The sequence below is a fragment of the Squalius cephalus genome (genome assembly GCF_949319135.1).
Source record: "Squalius cephalus genome assembly, chromosome: 6".
Lineage (NCBI taxonomy): Eukaryota > Metazoa > Chordata > Actinopteri > Cypriniformes > Leuciscidae > Squalius > Squalius cephalus.
In genome coordinates, this window is record NC_137127.1 from 48587543 (window position 1) to 48609051 (window position 21509).

General features: G+C 43.8%; 1 protein-coding gene across 1 annotated transcript in view; it reads right to left on the bottom strand.

The window, feature by feature from the left end:
- The window catches only part of pik3c2g (phosphatidylinositol-4-phosphate 3-kinase catalytic subunit type 2 gamma), a 57894-nt gene that overhangs the window by 5099 nt on the left and 31286 nt on the right, over positions 1 to 21509 (bottom strand). The window contains exons 22-27 of the mRNA XM_079873333.1: positions 6265 to 6401; positions 5725 to 5894; positions 5485 to 5641; positions 5178 to 5287; positions 3988 to 4162; positions 3094 to 3212 (exon numbers count right to left, since the gene is read on the bottom strand). Of these exons, the coding sequence (XP_079729459.1) occupies positions 3094 to 3212; positions 3988 to 4162; positions 5178 to 5287; positions 5485 to 5641; positions 5725 to 5894; positions 6265 to 6401 (868 nt within the window). The remainder of the gene's footprint in view (positions 1 to 3093; positions 3213 to 3987; positions 4163 to 5177; positions 5288 to 5484; positions 5642 to 5724; positions 5895 to 6264; positions 6402 to 21509) is intronic.

Consider the following 21509-nt stretch of genomic DNA (forward strand, 5'->3'; position numbering starts at 1 on the left):
CTCACCTCACTGCACTCACTGACTGAACTCACTCACTGCCCTCACTCACCTCACTGCACTCACTGGCTGAACTCACTCACTGCCCTCACTCACCGACTGAACTCACTCACTGCCCTCACTCACCTCACTGCACTCACTGACTGAACTCACTGCACTCACTCACTGCCCTCACTCACTGACTGAACTCATTCACTGCACTCACTCACCTCACTGCACTCACTGACTGAACTCACTGCCCTCACTCACTGCACTCACTGACTGAACTCACTCACTGCCCTCACTCACCTCACTGCACTCACTGACTGAACTCACTGCACTCACTCACTGCCCTCACTCACTGCCCTCACTCACCTCACTGCACTCACTGACTGAACTCACTGCACTCACTCACTGCCCTCACTCACTGACTGAACTCATTCACTGCACTCACTCACCTCACTGCACTCACTGACTGAACTCACTGCCCTCACTCACTGCACTCACTGACTGAACACACTCACTGCCCTCACTCAACGACTGAACTCACTCACTGCACTCACTCACCTCACTGCACTCACTGACTGAACTCACTGAACTCACTCACTGCCCTCACTCACCGACTGAACTCACTCACTGCCCTCACTCACCTCACTGCACTCACTGACTGAACTCACTCACTGCCCTCACTCACCTCACTGCACTCACTGACTGAACTCACTGCACTCACTCACTGCCCTCACTCACTGACTGAACTCATTCACTGCACTCACTCACCTCACTGCACTCACTGACTGAACTCACTGCCCTCACTCACTGCACTCACTGACTGAACTCACTCACTGCCCTCACTCACCTCACTGCACTCACTGACTGAACTCACTGCACTCACTCACTGCCCTCACTCACTGCCCTCACTCACCTCACTGCACTCACTGACTGAACTCACTGCACTCACTCACTGCCCTCACTCACTGACTGAACTCATTCACTGCACTCACTCACCTCACTGCACTCACTGACTGAACTCACTGCCCTCACTCACTGCACTCACTGACTGAACACACTCACTGCCCTCACTCAACGACTGAACTCACTCACTGCACTCACTCACCTCACTGCACTCACTGACTGAACTCACTGAACTCACTCACTGCCCTCACTCACCGACTGAACTCACTCACTGCCCTCACTCACCTCACTGCACTCACTGACTGAACTCACTCACTGCCCTCACTCACTGCCCTCACTCACCTCACTGCACTCACTGACTGAACTCACTCACTGCCCTCACTCACCGACTGAACTCACTCACTGCCCTCACTCACCTCACTGCACTCACTGACTGAACTCACTGCACTCACTCACTGCCCTCACTCACTGACTGAACTCATTCACTGCACTCACTCACCTCACTGCACTCACTGACTGAACTCACTGCACTCACTGACTGAACACACTCACTGCCCTCACTCAACGACTGGACTCACTCACTGCACTCACTCACCTCACTGCACTCACTGACTGAACTCACTGCACTCACTCACTGCCCTCACTCACTCACTGAACTCACTCACTGCCCTCACTCACCGACTGAACTCACTCACCGCCCTCACTCACCTCACTGCACTCACACTCACTGACTGAACTCACTCACTCCCCTCACTCACCTCACTGCACTCACACTCACTGCACTCACTCACTGCACTCACTCACTGCACTCACTCACTGCCCTCACTCACCGACTGAACTCACTCACCTCACTGCACTCACACTCACTGCACTCACCGACTGAACTCACTCACTGCACTCACTGCACTCACTCAACGACTGAACTCACTCACTCACCTCACTGCACTCACTCACTGCACTCACTGACTGAACTCACTCACTGCACTCACTCACTCACTGCACTCACTCACCTCACTGCACTCACTGACTGCACTCACTCAACGACTGAACTCACTCACTGCACTCACCGACTGAACTCACTCACTGCACTCACTCACCTCACTGCACTCACTCACTGCACTCACTGACTGAACTCACTCACTGCACTCACTCACTCACTGCACTCACTCACTGCACTCACTCACCTCACTGCACTCACTCACTGCACTCACTGACTGAACTCACTGCACTCACTCACTGCACTCACTGACTGAACACACTCACTGCCCTCACCTCACTGCACTCACCGCACTCACTGCACTCACTGACTGCACTCACTCAACGACTGAACTCACTCACTGCACTCACTGACTGAACTCACTCACTGCACTCACTCACCTCACTGCACTCACTGACTGCCCTCACTCACTGCACTCACTCACTGCACTCACTGACTGAACTCACTCACTGCACTCACTCACTCACTGCACTCACTCACTCACTGCACTCACTCACTGCACTCACTCACTGCACTCACTCACTGCACTCACTCACCTCACTGCACTCACTCACTGCACTCACTGACTGAACTCATTCACTGCACTCACTCACTGCACTCACTGACTGAACTCACTGACTGAACTCACTGACTGAACTCACTGACTGAACTCACTGCACTCACTCACCTCACTGCACTCACACTCACCGCACTCACTCAACGACTGAACTCACTCACTGCACTCACTGACTGAACTCACTCACTGCACTCACTCACTCAACGACTGAACTCACTCACTGCACTCACTCACCTCACTGCACTCACTGACTGCCCTCACTCACTGCACTCACTCACTGCCCTCACTGACTGAACTCACTCACTCCCCTCACTCACTGACTGAACTCACTGCACTCACTGCACTCACTGACTGAACTCACTCACTCCCCTCACTCACCTCACTGCACTCACTGACTGAACTCACTGCACTCACTGACTGAACTCACTCACTGACTGAACTCACTCACTGACTGAACTCACTCACTCCCCCCACTCACTCCCCTCACTCACTGACTGAACTCACTGCACTCACTGACTGAACTCACTCACTGCACTCACTGACTGACTGAACTCACCTCACTGCACTCACACTCACTTCACTGCACTCACACACTCACTGCACTCACTCACACACACACCTCCTCGGGCCAGCTGTGTAAACAGAATCTTACTTGGGCAGTGTGGACTCGATGAAGTGCTTCTGAAGCAGCTTGTGGAGCGTCTCGAACTGAGCAAAGCTCTTGTGACTGATGACGAAACCGTCCTTGATGGTCAGCTTCAGCTCGTACGTCTGACAAAGGAGAAGCATTGCTATCATTAGGAGTCATTAGATGTCTGCTAGAGTTCAACTGTCTGTGAAGGCTCGAACCCGAACATTGCTCACTACGCTTTACTACACAAACACAGCCTTCCCTGTTTATTGGTAACACATTACAGTAAGGTTTCATTAGTTAACATTAGTTAATGTATTAACTAACATGAACTAACCATGAACAATACATTTGTTACAGTATTTATTAATTTTTGTTAGTTACTTAATACAAATAAAGCTGTTCATTGTTTGTTCAATGTTAGTTCACAGTGCATTAACTAATGTTACCAAGATTTTAATAAAGTATTAGTAAATGTTGACATTAACATTAACAAAGATTAATAAATGCTGTAAACATGCAGTTCATTATTAGTTCATGCTAACTAATTTTAACTAATGAACCCTATTGTAAAGTGTTACCGTTTCATTTGTAAACATTATCTACATTAGTTAAATTAACGTTACTCTATATTTGAACATGTACGTTATGTAAAACATGCTGGAGGATCTGAAAGAAGACAATGTGTGTGAAAAAAAAATAATTTACTGCCCAAATATACTTTTACTTTTCTGTATACTTGTCATTATAAGCCAAGATTACGCAACCATAAACTGAAGTATGACTGCCTTATCTGAGATAATCTTATTTTTAGTTCAAAAGATTAACAGCACAGTTGAATACTCTTCACTGAACTTCTTTTCATCCACTCTGTATTCAATCCACTTCTTGAAGGTCTTCCTGAAGGAATCTCACCACATCTTTGCCGCTGCCACTGTATTTCTGGATCACGGCCTGCTGGATGTTGGATGTGTTGGAGATCCGGCTGTCAGTAAGCGGCTCCGAACGCCTGCCGGAGGAAAACTGCACCATATTGTGGATCAGGAAGTTTAACTTCACTGGGAAACTCTCCATGCTCTCCTTAATCTTTCTGAAAAATAAAATAAAATCTAGTCCTAAAAAAGTAGAACCTCCACAAACACTCAAAGGGCAGCAGGATAATTGTGTTGAAGGCCTCAGATTCGGCCGGCCTTTTTTGCACAGGAATGAAATTGTGGTGTGAGAAGAGAACATGTTCTTACAGATGTGTAAAGATCTACTGAAATCATGATCAGATATTTAAAATAAACATGAAAAATCCACATACCGCAAACTCTCCTTCTGCTATATTCATATTTAAGGCCCTATAAACTCACATGTATGACACTTTACAATAAGGTTGCATTAGTTAACGTTAGTTATTTCACGGCTCTGTGAAATGCTTGATTCTGATTGGTCAATCACGCCATTAAGCGGTAAATTATTCCCAGATAACAACCGCAGAAAACAGAAACACAGGCTCACCCGGGTCACTAAAGTCAGCAGCGCTATACACTCGCTCGGAACGGTTTTTCTCCATGGAAGTTTTGCGTTTGGTGAGCTAATAAAATATTAAAACTCAGTCGAATCAATATTTTGTGTACAGTTATTTAAGTATGCCATCTAGTATCGTGGACTTGCTGTTGGATTATAAGATACAAACAGGTACGATTTTAAAACAGTTTCATCTGAAATCAATATCTCTGATCCCCATAATTATTTATGTGGTGAAATGCTGTGTAATAAGTGGTATGACTGTATACCGTATCTCTTAAATGTCCGTCTAGTTTGATCTTGCCGCTGAAACTGCTCTCTCCGTGGAAGCTTTGCGTTTAAACACCTAATAAAATATTTCAACTCAGATCAATATTTTGAGTCTAATTATTTACTGATGTGGCAAGTATGTAATAAGCGGGATAATGTACATCGAGCCGGTTGTTATCTCAGAATAAACCCCATTCAGGCTGATGGAAGACCTGATCCTGATCACCCTGTCGGGTTTATTCTGAGATAACAACCGGCTCGATGTACATTGTCTCGTACTTATTTCACTACATTAGTTCCAGTATTCTCTGATCTCTGCTAACCGGGTGAAATATGAAGTGGCCTCGAGCTCAGAGTCGTGTGGCCGCAGGTTATTGTGAACATACTGAAGATCCCGGACATCCTTCATATCAGGCATTCCGGCCGCCAGCATCTACACACACACACACACACAGACCGTCAGATAACAGAAGGAGTCAGTGAAGTGAAGCTGTCATGTGTGTGTGTGTGTGTGTGTGTGTGTGTGTGTGTGTGTGTGTGTGTGTGTGTGTGTGTGTGTGTGTGTGTGTGTGTGTGTGTGTGTGTGTGTGTGTGTGTGTGTGTGTGTGTGTGTGTGTGTGTGTGTCTCACCGGCTGCAGGAGGCTAAGCAGCAGTGGTGTGTGTGCGCGCAGGCTGTTGTAAGCGTTACAGCACAGCTCCACGAACCGATGGAAGCGCTGAGGGTTCTCGCCGCCACCTGTGATAAAGCGCTGCATCTCCGGTGTGAAGATGAAGGGCGGTCGGTCTCTGCATTCACAAACACACGCTTCTTTTACAAGGGTTTCCTTTTGATTACTCAAAGACTACGAGGCAAGAGAACAAACACTCGCCTCTTGATGCTGCCGAACTTCTGCGCGTTTCCCATGATCTTCCCGAAGTCGATGTGGAACATGTGGCCGCTGTGTTTGATCATGATGTTGTCGTTGTGACGGTCACAGATGCCCAGAACAAACGTGACGACACACCAGCCGGCACACGAGTGGAGGAAGTTCAGCACAGCCTGGGGGAAGGACAGTGTGAGTGTATGTATGTATGTCTCTGTGTGTGTGTGTGTGTGTGTGTGTGTGTGTGTGTGTGTGTGTGTGTGTGTGTGTGTGTGTGTGTGTGTGTGTGTGTGTGTGTGTGTTCTGCTCTTGCTGTCTGAATGACAGCTGTACATTCATTTTTTCACACTTAGTTTATTTTGCACATTAATATTCACAGTAAGAAAATTACAAGTTAAAACATTTGGTATCAATATTTTAAGTGAGCAGCGATACTCTCGAAACAACGTCAGTATCGCAAGTATTTACACTTATTTTCACACTCAAACTGAAAATACTGATTGCAGAAATAAACAGGTTAGTTTTGCTATAGTACTGATCCGTCACCTTCTCGTAGTCCTCTTTAGTCTTGTTCCTCATGTGGAACCACTTCTCTAAGGTGTCTTCCCTCAGCGCTCCGGATAAACCCCATTCCTGATGGATCGTTGCCAGAGTCACTGCATCCTGTACCACTTCCACCAGACCTGAATACAGTCAAACCATTGGTAAGAGTAAACACACACACATTCATACTCACACACACAGAGGTTATTCTGGGTGGAGACTTGTTCTCTGTCGGAGGTAAGCATTTCAGAACTGTGACCATTGATTATATGGCCCACAGTTGCTGAGCTTTTGCTTTTAAAGTCGCCTTGTGCCCGCCCGGTACACCTCAGAAGATAGATAGGAGTAAGAAGTGTTAGGCAGGTATCCCGGTGTATCTCATGTGTTTTGTATTGTGTTTGGGCTCAGCAACCATGCTCACTTTTTTGATGGAAGTGAAAGAGGAATACTTAAGTTAGGCGAGTTAAACATTTTTGAGGCACTTTTGTGTTTATTTGGTCCATGATCCTAACTTTAGTGTGTTAGCAGTGTTTGTGTGAAGTTCCTTTGTGGACTTTAGTGTAGACTAATGTCCAGTATTACCTTTAGATATTTGTGATTGAATGGGGTGAGTAAGTTTCTGTGTTTGGGTTAGCTCTACTTCTGTGTTTAAAGCTTTAAAAGCTTCGTTTGAGAGCATTTTTGCTGCTATTGGTCATTTTTGTAGCTGTGTGCTATTGGACCTGTTGTGTCAGCTGAACTTCTGTGTAGGAAGTAGTGTTACTACTTAAGTGTAGTTAGTGTTGAATTTAGTAATGGCTTCTTTAGAAGACTTCCTAAAGGAACCTTCAGAAGAATTACATGAGTTTTTCACAAAGGATCAACTTTTGCAGTTGTCCTCTCATTATGACATTCCCATCACAAGTAGTGAGAAGCGACTGAAGGATAGTGTGAAGGAAATCATTAGAAGTGTTTTGATTGACAATGGTATTTTGAAAGTTAAGCAGGTTTCCCCACAATCCATGACTGCTCCTTTGTCTGAAGCTGCAACTGAGCTTAGGCTCAAAGAGCTAGCTTTCCAGGAGAAACAGCTCGAGGTTAATAGAAAATTAAGAGAGAGTGAACAAGAGGCTAGGGAGAAGAATAGAAAATTAAGAGAGAAACAAATGCATCTTGAACATGAACTGTCTCTTAAAGAGTTGGAATTAAAGGCTGCTGCTTTAACTCTAAGAGGTGATGTTTCTCCATTTGATGTTGGTAGACATATTAAGTTAGTACCTCCTTTTTCTGAGAAAGATGTTGAGAGATATTTTTCTCATTTTGAACGGGTGGCAACCACATCAAAGTGGCCTAGAACTGTGTGGACTTTGCTTTTACAATGTGTTTTGGTGGGAAAAGCTCAGGAAGCTTATTCCGCTCTAAGCCTTGAGAAGAGTGCTAATTATGATGAGGTTAAAGCAGCCATATTGAAGGCATATGAGCGGGTTCCTGAAGCTTATCGCCAGTGCTTTCGAAGTTGTACCACGACACTTATGTTGAGTTTGCAAAACAGAAGGAGAATTTGTTTGAACGGTGGTGTACATCTCAGAAGGTGGAAAGTAAGGAACATCTTAGACAACTCATTTTGCTTGAAGAATTTAAAAATTGTCTGCCTGATGTAGTGTCAGCAGAAGGCAGTGACTTTAGAACAAGCTGCAATCTTGGCAGATGAGTTTGTCTTAGCCTGTTTGTCAGGACCAGATAAAGCACAATACGTCTCGGTTTGTAAAGTCTGTGCCCTTTGCCTCATCACCTGCCAATAAAATGACTAATGATGGTTTGATTTCAGAAAGGGCTTGTTTTTATTGTAAGAGACCAGGCCATCTTATCGCAGATTGTCCTGTTCTAAGTAAGAAACAGAAATCCCCAAAGACTGTAGCATTTGTAAGCCCTGTGCCATCTTAAGGAAGTCTTAAGTGCCATCCTAAGCCCTTCCTCTGACATCTTCAGTAAGAAAGGTGAGTTAGCTGGCTCATCATCATTTCTGATGGATGGCTTAGTGTATCTGTCTTCTGACCCTGAACACAGGCAAGATATCAAGATCTGGAGAGATACTGGAGCTTTTCAATCTGTGATTTTACGTGATGTCTTGTCATTCAATGAAAAGTCAGCGCAAGGTTCAGAGGTAATTGTCAAAGGTTTTGGTGGAGGATTTTTGTCCATGCCTTTACATAGCATTAATCTCCAATCAGATTTAATCTCTGGGGATGTTGTTGCTGCACTTTGTTCCCAGATTCCCATAGATGGTGTGTCCTTTATTCTAGGGAATGATTTAGCTGGTGGGAAAGTGCTAGCTGTCCCTGAAGTAACCTCTACTGTCAGATGGTCCAGATGAACTTGAATTGGTATTTCCAGAAACTTTTCCTGTTTGTGCAACTACTCGTGCAATGTCTGCTAAGAGGCAAGTTGAAGACAAATCTTCCAACAGTCAATCTGTGATTCCACGTTATGATACTTTCATGGCCCAAGGTGACATGAACTTGGCATGGGGTGGAAAGATGTTTCCATCTTGTGAACAGTTAATACTAGCAAAAACAAGGCCCCACTTTGTCACCCATGTTTGAATATGTAGTGTCCGATGAAGTACTATCAAATGCTGCTTCTGGCTATTTTGTTAGTGATGGTGTTTTGATGAGAAAGTGGACAGATCCAAAAATATCACGTGAGGGTGACTGGAGAAGTGTGTTTCAAGTGGTGGTTCCAGAGGTTTATCGATCTGACATATTGTATCTTGCCCATGATCATTGTCTGTCTGGTCACTTGGGTGTCAGGAAAACTTTGGATCGTGTGTTAAGGCATTTTTTCTGGCCTGGGGTGAGGTCCGATGAGGCTCAGTATTGTAGATCATGTTATGTTTGTCAGGTTGTAGGCAAACCTAACCAGTCTATTCCTGCAGCTCCATTACATCCCATTCCTGCCATTGGAGAGCCATTTGAACATGTTTTGATTGATTGTGTTGGACCTCTCCCCCGTACCAAGTCAGGTAATCAATATCTTCTCACAATTATGTGTGCCGTCACAAGATTTCCTAAAGCTGTCCCTTTGTGAAAGGTCACAGCCCCTGCCATTTCCAAAGCCCTTATTAAGCTTTTCACAGTGTTTGGACTACCAAGAGTTGTTCTGTCTGATCAAGGGTCTAATTTTATGTCTCGCCTTTTCTCCCAGGTGTTAAAGCAGTTGTATATTCAGCATAACATTTCATCTGCGTATCATCCAGAGCCTCAAGGTGTACTTGAGAGATTCCATCAAACTCTCAAGACTATGCTGTAGACCTACTGCAAAGAGTTTGAGAGAGACTGGGATGGTGGCATTCCACGACTCCTCTTCTCAGTTAGAGAGGTGGTTCAGGAATCCCTTGGTTTCAGTCCAGCTGAACTTGTGTTTTGGCCACACTGTGAGGGGGCCCTTGAAACTGGTAAAGGAGAAATGGTTAGATGTTGAGCATTCTACTCCTATTAACCTCTTGGACTATGTGTCTAACTTTTGTTTCAGGCTTAGTTGAGCCTGTGACTGGCCAAAGAAAATTTGAAAGCAGCTCAGGAGAAGATGAAGACTTGGTATGATCGAAAGGCTAAACATTGTGTGTTTTGTTCAGAAGACCAAGTGCTTGTGCTCTTACCAATACTGGGTTCTGCGTTTCAGGCTCAATATAGTGGTCTATATACCATTGATCGGAAAGTTGGCGAGTAACTATTTGGTTAAGACTCCAGATCGTAAAAGGAAAACCTGCATGTGCCATGTGAATTTACCCAAGCCTTACTTTGACCGTAATCAAACAGTATCTACAGGAGGTCAAGGCCTTGGCTACACTGAATGCTCCATCTACAGAGACAGAAGGAAGTCTTGCTGTTACTGAGATTGCTCAGAGTAGATTGCCAAATTCTGAAATTCTGAATGATTTAGACTTTCATTTGTCGTATCTAAATCTTTGAGCACTCTTATGTTATTCAGTTAATTGGTCAATATTTGGCCTTGTTTTCTGATGTTCCATCTTGTACCAATGTGCTAGAGCATGACATTGATGTAGGTCAAGCTAACCCTATTAAGCAACGCCCATATAGATGGTTAGTGGTTAGTGGCATAGGTTAATGCGATGGAGCCTGTTTTTGCAGGGATTTGACCTTACAGTCCGCCACATTCGTGGGAAGGATAAAGTTTTGGCGGATGCTCTATCAAGGTCATAAGTGCTTGTGTTTGTTTATATTTCATGTACTTGTTGACTTTGACATAGGTTATCCTATAGCAACATTTTAAGGGTGGGAGTGTTATGTGGGAGTGTTCTAATCTGTGTTTCATTGCAGTTTCCCTGGTAGCTCACCTGCAATTAATTGGTTAATTGGTGTCACCTGACGGGAGCCATTTAAATCTAGGACACATGCTCTCTCCTCTCTTGTCTTGCAGCCAGCCCTGCAGTAGCAGTGTTTTTTGTCTCTACAGTCCCCTTTTTCTTTTTTTGTTTAATAAACTTTCTTTTGATTGGCAGATTTCTGTTTTTGTGTCCTTTATGTTGCATCCCTAGAGCCAGGGTTGTAAACACTCATACTCACACACTCATACTCCTCACACTCATATTTATACTCGCACTCATATTTATACTCACACACATACTCATATTCACACCCATTCTCACACACTCATACTCAGAACACTCATTCTCATACTCACACTCATATTTATACTCACACACTCATACTCATACACGCATACTCAGAACACTCATACTCAGAACACTCATACTCAGAACACTCATACTCATACACGCATACTCAGAACACTCATACTCAGAACACTCATACTCAGAACACTCATACTCAGAACACTCATACTCAGAACACTCATACTCAGAACACTCAGAACACTCAGAACACTCATACTCAGAACACTCATACTCAGAACACTCATACTCAGAACACTCATACTCAGAACACTCATACTCAGAACACTCATACTCAGAACACTCATACTCAGAACACTCATACTCAAAACACGCATACTCAATACACGCATACTCAATACACGCATACTCAATACACGCATACTCAATACACGCATACTCAATTACACGCATACTCAATACACGCATACTCAATACACGCATACTCAATACACGCATACTCAATACACGCATACTCAATACACGCATACTCAATACACGCATACTCAAAACTCATACTCAGAACACTCATACTCAGAACACTCATACTCAGAACACTCATACTCAGAACACTCATACTCAGAACACTCAGAACACTCAGAACACTCAGAACACTCAGAACACTCAGAACACTCATACTCAGAACACTCATACTCAGAACACTCATACTCAGAACACTCATACTCAGAACACGCATACTCAGAACACGCATACTCAGAACACGCATACTCAGAACACGCATACTCAGAACACTCATACTCAGAACACTCATACTCAGAACACTCATACTCAGAACACTCATACTCAATACACGCATACTCAATACACGCATACTCAATACACGCATACTCAATACACGCATACTCAATACACGCATACTCAATACACGCATACTCAATACACGCATACTCAATACACGCATACTCAATACACGCATACTCAATACACGCATACTCAATACACGCATACTCAATACACGCATACTCAATACACGCATACTCATACACTCATACTCATTTATACTCATACACTCATACTCAAAACACTCATACTCATACACTCATTCTCATACTCGCACACTCATACTCATTTATACTCATACACTCATACTCAAAACACTCATACTCATACACTCATTCTCATACTCGCACACTCATACTCATTTATACTCACACACTCATACTCATACACGCATACTCATACACGCATACTCAAAACACTCATACTCATACTCGCACACTCACTCATTTATACTCATACACTCATACTCAAAACACTCATACTCATACACTCATTCTCATACTCGCACACATACTCATTTATACTCACACACTCATACTCATACACGCATACTCAAAACACTCATACTCAAAACACTCATACACTCATTCTCATACTCGCACACGCATACTCATACACGCATACTCATACACGCATACTCATACACGCATACTCAAACACTCATTCTCATACTCGCACACTCATACTCATACACGCATACTCAGAACACTCAAACTCAAAACACTCATTCTCATACTCGCACACTCATACTCAAAACACTCATACACTCATTCTCATACTCGCACAAGCATACTCATACACGCATACTCATACACGCATACTCATACACGCATACTCATACACGCATACTCAAAACACTCATACTCATACTCGCACACTCATACTCATTTATACTCATACACGCATACTCAAAACACTCATACTCAAAACACTCATACTCAAAACACTCATACTCAAAACACTCATACTCAAAACACTCATACTCAAAACACTCATACTCAAAACACCCATACTCAAAACACTCATACTCAAAACACTCATACTCAAAACACTCATACTCAAAACACTCATACTCATACACTCATTCTCATACTCGCACACTCATACTCATACACGCATACTCAGAACACTCAAACTCAAAACACTCATTCTCATACTCGCACACTCATACTCAAAACACTCATACACTCATTCTCATACTCGCACAAGCATACTCATACACGCATACTCATACACGCATACTCATACACGCATACCCATACACGCATACTCAAAACACTCATACTCATACTCGCACACTCATACTCATTTATACTCATACACGCATACTCAAAACACTCATACTCAAAACACTCATACTCAAAACACTCATACTCAAAACACTCATACTCAAAACACTCATACTCAAAACACTCATACTCAAAACACTCATACTCATACACTCATTCTCATACTCGCACACTCATACTCATTTATACTCACACACTCATACTCATACACGCATACTCATACACGCATACTCATACACGCATACTCAAAACACTCATACTCATACTCGCACACTCACTCATTTATACTCATACACTCATACTCAAAACACTCATACTCATACACTCATTCTCATACTCGCACACATACTCATTTATACTCACACACTCATACTCATACACGCATACTCAAAACACTCATACTCAAAACACTCATACTCAAAACACTCATACTCAGAACACTCATACTCAAAACACTCATACACTCATACTCAAAACACTCATACTCAAAACACTCATACTCAAAACACTCATACACTCATACTCAAAACACTCATACTCAAAACACTCATACTCAAAACACTCATACTCAAAACACTCATACTCATACTCAAAACACTCATACTCATACACTCATTCTCATACTCGCACACTCATACTCATACACGCATACTCAGAACACTCAAACTCAAAACACTCATTCTCATACTCGCACACTCATACTCAAAACACTCATACACTCATTCTCATACTCAAAACACTCATACTCAAAACACTCATACTCAAAACACTCATACACTCATACTCAAAACACTCATACTCAAAACACTCATACTCATACTCAAAACACTCATACTCATACACTCATTCTCATACTCGCACACTCATACTCATACACGCATACTCAGAACACTCAAACTCAAAACACTCATTCTCATACTCGCACACTCATACTCAAAACACTCATACACTCATTCTCATACTCGCACAAGCATACTCATACACGCATACTCATACACGCATACTCATACACGCATACTCATACACGCATACTCATACACGCATACTCATACACGCATACTCAGAACACTCAAACTCAAAACACTCATTCTCATACTCGCACACTCATACTCAAAACACTCATACACTCATTCTCATACTCGCACAAGCATACTCATACACGCATACTCATACACGCATACTCATACACGCATACTCATACACGCATACTCAAAACACTCACTCATACTCGCACACTCATACTCATTTATACTCATACACGCATACTCAGAACACTCATACTCATACTCGCACACTCATACTCATTTATACTCATACACGCATACTCAGAACACTCATACTCATACTCGCACACTCATACTCATTTATACTCATACACGCATACTCAAAACACTCATACTCAAAACACTCATACTCAAAACACCCATACTCAAAACACTCATACTCAAAACACTCATACTCAAAACACTCATACTCAAAACACTCATACTCAAAACACTCATACTCATACACTCATTCTCATACTCGCACACTCATACTCATACACGCATACTCAGAACACTCAAACTCAAAACACTCATTCTCATACTCGCACACTCATACTCAAAACACTCATACACTCATTCTCATACTCGCACAAGCATACTCATACACGCATACTCATACACGCATACTCATACACGCATACTCATACACGCATACTCAAAACACTCATACTCATACTCGCACACTCATACTCATTTATACTCATACACGCATACTCAAAACACTCATACTCAAAACACTCATACTCAAAACACTCATACTCAAAACACTCATACTCATACACTCATTCTCATACTCGCACACTCATACTCATTTATACTCACACACTCATACTCATACACGCATACTCAAAACACTCATACTCAAAACACTCATACTCAAAACACTCATACTCAAAACACTCATACTCAAAACACTCATACTCAAAACACTCATACTCAAAACACTCATACACTCATTCTCATACTCGCACACGCATACTCGCACACGCATACTCGCACACGCATACTCGCACACGCATACTCGCACACGCATACTCGCACACGCATACTCGCACACGCATACTCGCACACGCATACTCATACACGCATACTCAAAACACTCATACTCATACTCGCACACTCATACTCATTTATACTCATACACGCATACTCAAAACACTCATACTCAAAACACTCATACTCAAAACACTCATACTCATACTCGCACACTCATACTCATTTATACTCACACACTCATACTCAAAACACTCACTCAAAACACTCATACTCAAAACACTCATACTCAAAACACTCATACTCAAAACACTCATACTCAAAACACTCATACTCAAAACACTCATACTCAAAACACTCATACTCAAAACACTCATACTCATACTCGCACACTCATACTCATTTATACTCATACACGCATACTCAAAACACTCATACTCAAAACACTCATACTCAAAACACTCATACTCATACTCGCACACTCATACTCATTTATACTCACACACTCATACTCAAAACACTCACTCAAAACACTCATACTCAAAACACTCATACTCAAAACACTCATACTCAAAACACTCATACTCAAAACACTCATACTCAAAACACTCATACTCAAAACACTCATACTCAAAACACTCATACTCAAAACACTCATACTCAAAACACTCATACTCAAAACACTCATACTCAAAACACTCATACTCAAAACACTCATACTCAAAACACTCATACTCATACTCGCACACTCATACTCATTTATACTCATACACGCATACTCAAAACACTCATACTCAAAACACTCATACTCATACTCACACACTCATACTCAAAACACTCACTCAAAACACTCATACTCAAAACACTCATACTCAAAACACTCATACTCAAAACACTCATACTCAAAACACTCATACTCAAAACACTCATACTCAAAACACTCATACTCAAAACACTCATACACTCATTCGCATACTCGCACACGCATACTCGCACACGCATACTCGCACACGCATACTCGCACACGCATACTCGCACACGCATACTCGCACACGCATACTCGCACACGCATACTCGCACACGCATACTCGCACACGCATACTCGCACACGCATACTCGCACACGCATACTCGCACACGCATACTCGCACACGCATACTCGCACACGCATACTCGCACACGCATACTCGCACACGCATACTCGCACACGCATACTCGCACACGCATACTCGCACACGCATACTCGCACACGCATACTCGCACACGCATACTCGCACACGCATACTCGCACACGCATACTCGCACACGCATACTCGCACACGCATACTCGCACACGCATACTCGCACACGCATACTCGCACACGCATACTCGCACACGCATACTCGCACACGCATACTCGCACACGCATACTCGCACACGCATACTCGCACACGCATACTCGCACACGCATACTCGCACACGCATACTCGCACACGCATACTCGCACACGCATACTCGCACACGCATACTCGCACACGCATACTCGCACACGCATACTCGCACACGCATACTCGCACACGCATACTCGCACACGCATACTCGCACACGCATACTCGCACACGCATACTCGCACACGCATACTCGCACACGCATACTCATACACGCATACTCATACACGCATACTCATACACGCATACTCATACACGCATACTCATACACGCATACTCAAAACACGCATACTCAAAACACTCATACTCAAAACACTCATACTCAAAACACTCATACTCAAAACACATACTCAAAACACTCATACTCAAAACACTCATACACTCATTCTCATACTCGCACAAGCATACTCGTACACGCATACTCGTACACGCATACTCGTACACGCATACTCGTACACGCATACTCGTACACGCATACTCGTACACGCATACTCGTACACGCATACTCGTACACGCATACTCGTACACGCATACTCGTACACGCATACTCGTACACGCATACTCAAAACACGCATACTCAAAACACTCATACTCAAAACACTCATACTCAAAACACTCATACTCAAAACACTCATACTCAAAACACTCATACTCAAAACACTCATACTCAAAACACTCATACTCAAAACACTCATACACTCATTCTCATACTCGCACAAGCATACTCGCACACGCATACTCGCACACGCATACTCGCACACGCATACTCGCACACGCATACTCGCACACGCATACTCGCACACGCATACTCGCACACGCATACTCGTACACGCATACTCGTACACGCATACTCAAAACACGCATACTCAAAACACTCATACTCAAAACACTCATACTCAAAACACTCATACTCAAAACACTCATACTCAAAACACTCATACTCAAAACACTCATACTCAAAACACTCATACTCAAAACACTCATACACTCATTCTCATACTCGCACACGCATACTCGCACACGCATACTCGCACACGCATACTCGCACACGCATACTCGCACACGCATACTCGCACACGCATACTCGCACACGCATACTCGCACACGCATACTCGCACACGCATACTCGCACACGCATACTCGCACACGCATACTCGCACACGCATACTCGCACACGCATACTCGCACACGCATACTCGCACACGCATACTCGCACACGCATACTCGCACACGCATACTCGCACACGCATACTCGCACACGCATACTCGCACACGCATACTCGCACACGCATACTCGCACACGCATACTCGCACACGCATACTCGCACACGCATACTCGCACACGCATACTCGCACACGCATACTCGCACACGCATACTCGCACACGCATACTCGCACACGCATACTCGCACACGCATACTCATACACGCATACTCATACACGCATACTCATACACGCATACTCATACACGCATACTCAAAACACGCATACTCAAAACACTCATACTCAAAACACTCATACTCAAAACACTCATACTCAAAACACTCATACTCAAAACACATACTCAAAACACTCATACTCAAAACACTCATACACTCATTCTCATACTCGCACAAGCATACTCGTACACGCATACTCGTACACGCATACTCGTACACGCATACTCGTACACGCATACTCGTACACGCATACTCGTACACGCATACTCGTACACGCATACTCGTACACGCATACTCGTACACGCATACTCGTACACGCATACTCGCACACGCATACTCGCACACGCATACTCGCACACGCATACTCGCACACGCATACTCGCACACGCATACTCGCACACGCATACTCATACACGCATACTCATACACGCATACTCATACACGCATACTCATACACGCATACTCATACACGCATACTCATACACGCATACTCAAAACACGCATACTCAAAACACTCATACTCAAAACACTCATACTCAAAACACTCATACTCAAAACACTCATACTCAAAACACATACTCAAAACACTCATACTCAAAACACTCATACACTCATTCTCATACTCGCACAAGCATACTCGTACACGCATACTCGTACACGCATACTCGTACACGCATACTCGTACACGCATACTCGTACACGCATACTCGTACACGCATACTCGTACACGCATACTCGTACACGCATACTCGTACACGCATACTCGTACACGCATACTCGTACACGCATACTCGTACACGCATACTCGTACACGCATACTCGTACACGCATACTCAAAACACGCATACTCAAAACACTCATACTCAAAACACTCATACTCAAAACACTCATACTCAAAACACTCATACTCAAAACACTCATACTCAAAACACTCATACTCAAAACACTCATACTCAAAACACTCATACTCAAAACACATACTCAAAACACTCATACACTCATTCTCATACTCGCACAAGCATACTCGTACACGCATACTCGTACACGCATACTCGTACACGCATACTCGTACACGCATACTCGTACACGCATACTCGTACACGCATACTCGTACACGCATACTCGTACACGCATACTCGTACACGCATACTCGTACACGCATACTCGTACACGCATACTCGTACACGCATACTCGTACACGCATACTCATACACGCATACTCAAAACACGCATACTCAAAACACTCATACTCAAAACACTCATACTCAAAACACTCATACTCAAAACACTCATACTCAAAACACTCATACTCAAAACACTCATACTCGCACACGCATACTCGCACACGCATACTCGCACACGCATACTCGCACACGCATACTCGCACACGCATACTCGCACACGCATACTCGCACACGCATACTCGCACACGCATACTCGCACACGCATACTCGCACACGCATACTCGCACACGCATACTCGCACACGCATACTCGCACACGCATACTCGCACACGCATACTCGCACACGCATACTCGCACACGCATACTCGCACACGCATACTCGCACACGCATACTCGCACACGCATACTCGCACACGCATACTCGCACACGCATACTCATACACGCATACTCATACACGCATACTCATACACGCATACTCATACACGCATACTCATACACGCATACTCATACACGCATACTCAAAACACGCATACTCAAAACACTCATACTCAAAACACTCATACTCAAAACACTCATACTCAAAACACATACTCAAAACACTCATACTCAAAACACTCATACTCAAAACACTCATACTCAAAACACTCATACTCAAAACACTCATACTCAAAACACTCATACTCAAAACACTCATACACTCATTCTCATACTCGCACAAGCATACTCGTACACGCATACTCGTACACGCATACTCGTACACGCATACTCGTACACGCATACTCGTACACGCATACTCGTACACGCATACTCGTACACGCATACTCGTACACGCATACTCATACACGCATACTCATACACGCATACTCAAAACACGCATACTCAAAACACTCATACTCAAAACACTCATACACTCATTCTCATACTCGCACAAGCATACTCGTACACGCATACTCGTACACGCATACTCGTACACGCATACTCGTACACGCATACTCGTACACGCATACTCGTACACGCATACTCGTACACGCATACTCGTACACGCATACTCGTACACGCATACTCATACACGCATACTCAAAACACGCATACTCAAAACACTCATACTCAAAACACTCATACTCAAAACACTCATACTCAAAACACTCATACTCAAAACACTCATACTCAAAACACTCATACACTCATTCTCATACTCGCACAAGCATACTCGCACAAGCATACTCGCACACGCATACTCGCACACGCATACTCGCACACGCATACTCGCACACGCATACTCGCACACGCATACTCGCACACGCATACTCGCACACGCATACTCGCACACGCATACTCGCACACGCATACTCGCACACGCATACTCGCACACGCATACTCGCACACGCATACTCGCACACGCATACTCGCACACGCATACTCGCACACGCATACTCGCACACGCATACTCGCACACGCATACTCGCACACGCATACTCGCACACGCATACTCGCACACGCATACTCGCACACGCATACTCGCACACGCATACTCGCACACGCATACTCGCACACGCATACTCGCACACGCATACTCGCACACGCATACTCGCACACGCATACTCGCACACGCATACTCATACACGCATACTCATACACGCATACTCATACACGCATACTCATACACGCATACTCATACACGCATACTCATACACGCATACTCATACACGCATACTCATACACGCATACTCATACACGCATACTCAAAACACGCATACTCAAAACACTCATACTCAAAACACTCATACTCAAAACACTCATACTCAAAACACTCATACTCAAAACACTCATACTCAAAACACTCATACACTCATTCTCATACTCGCACAAGCATACTCGTACACGCATACTCGTACACGCATACTCGTACACGCATACTCGTACACGCATACTCGTACACGCATACTCGTACACGCATACTCGTACACGCATACTCAAAACACTCATACTCAAAACACTCATACTCAAAACACTCATACTCAAAACACTCATACTCAAAACACTCATACTCAAAACACTCATACTCAAAACACTCATACACTCATTCTCATACTCGCACAAGCATACTCGTACACGCATACTCGTACACGCATACTCGCACACGCATACTCGTACACGCATACTCGTACACGCATACTCGTACACGCATACTCGTACACGCATACTCGTACACGCATACTCATACACGCATACTCAAAACACGCATACTCAAAACACTCATACTCAAAACACTCATACTCAAAACACTCATACTCAAAACACTCATACTCAAAACACTCATACTCAAAACACTCATACTCAAAACACTCATACTCAAAACACTCATACTCAAAACACTCATACTCAAAACACTCATA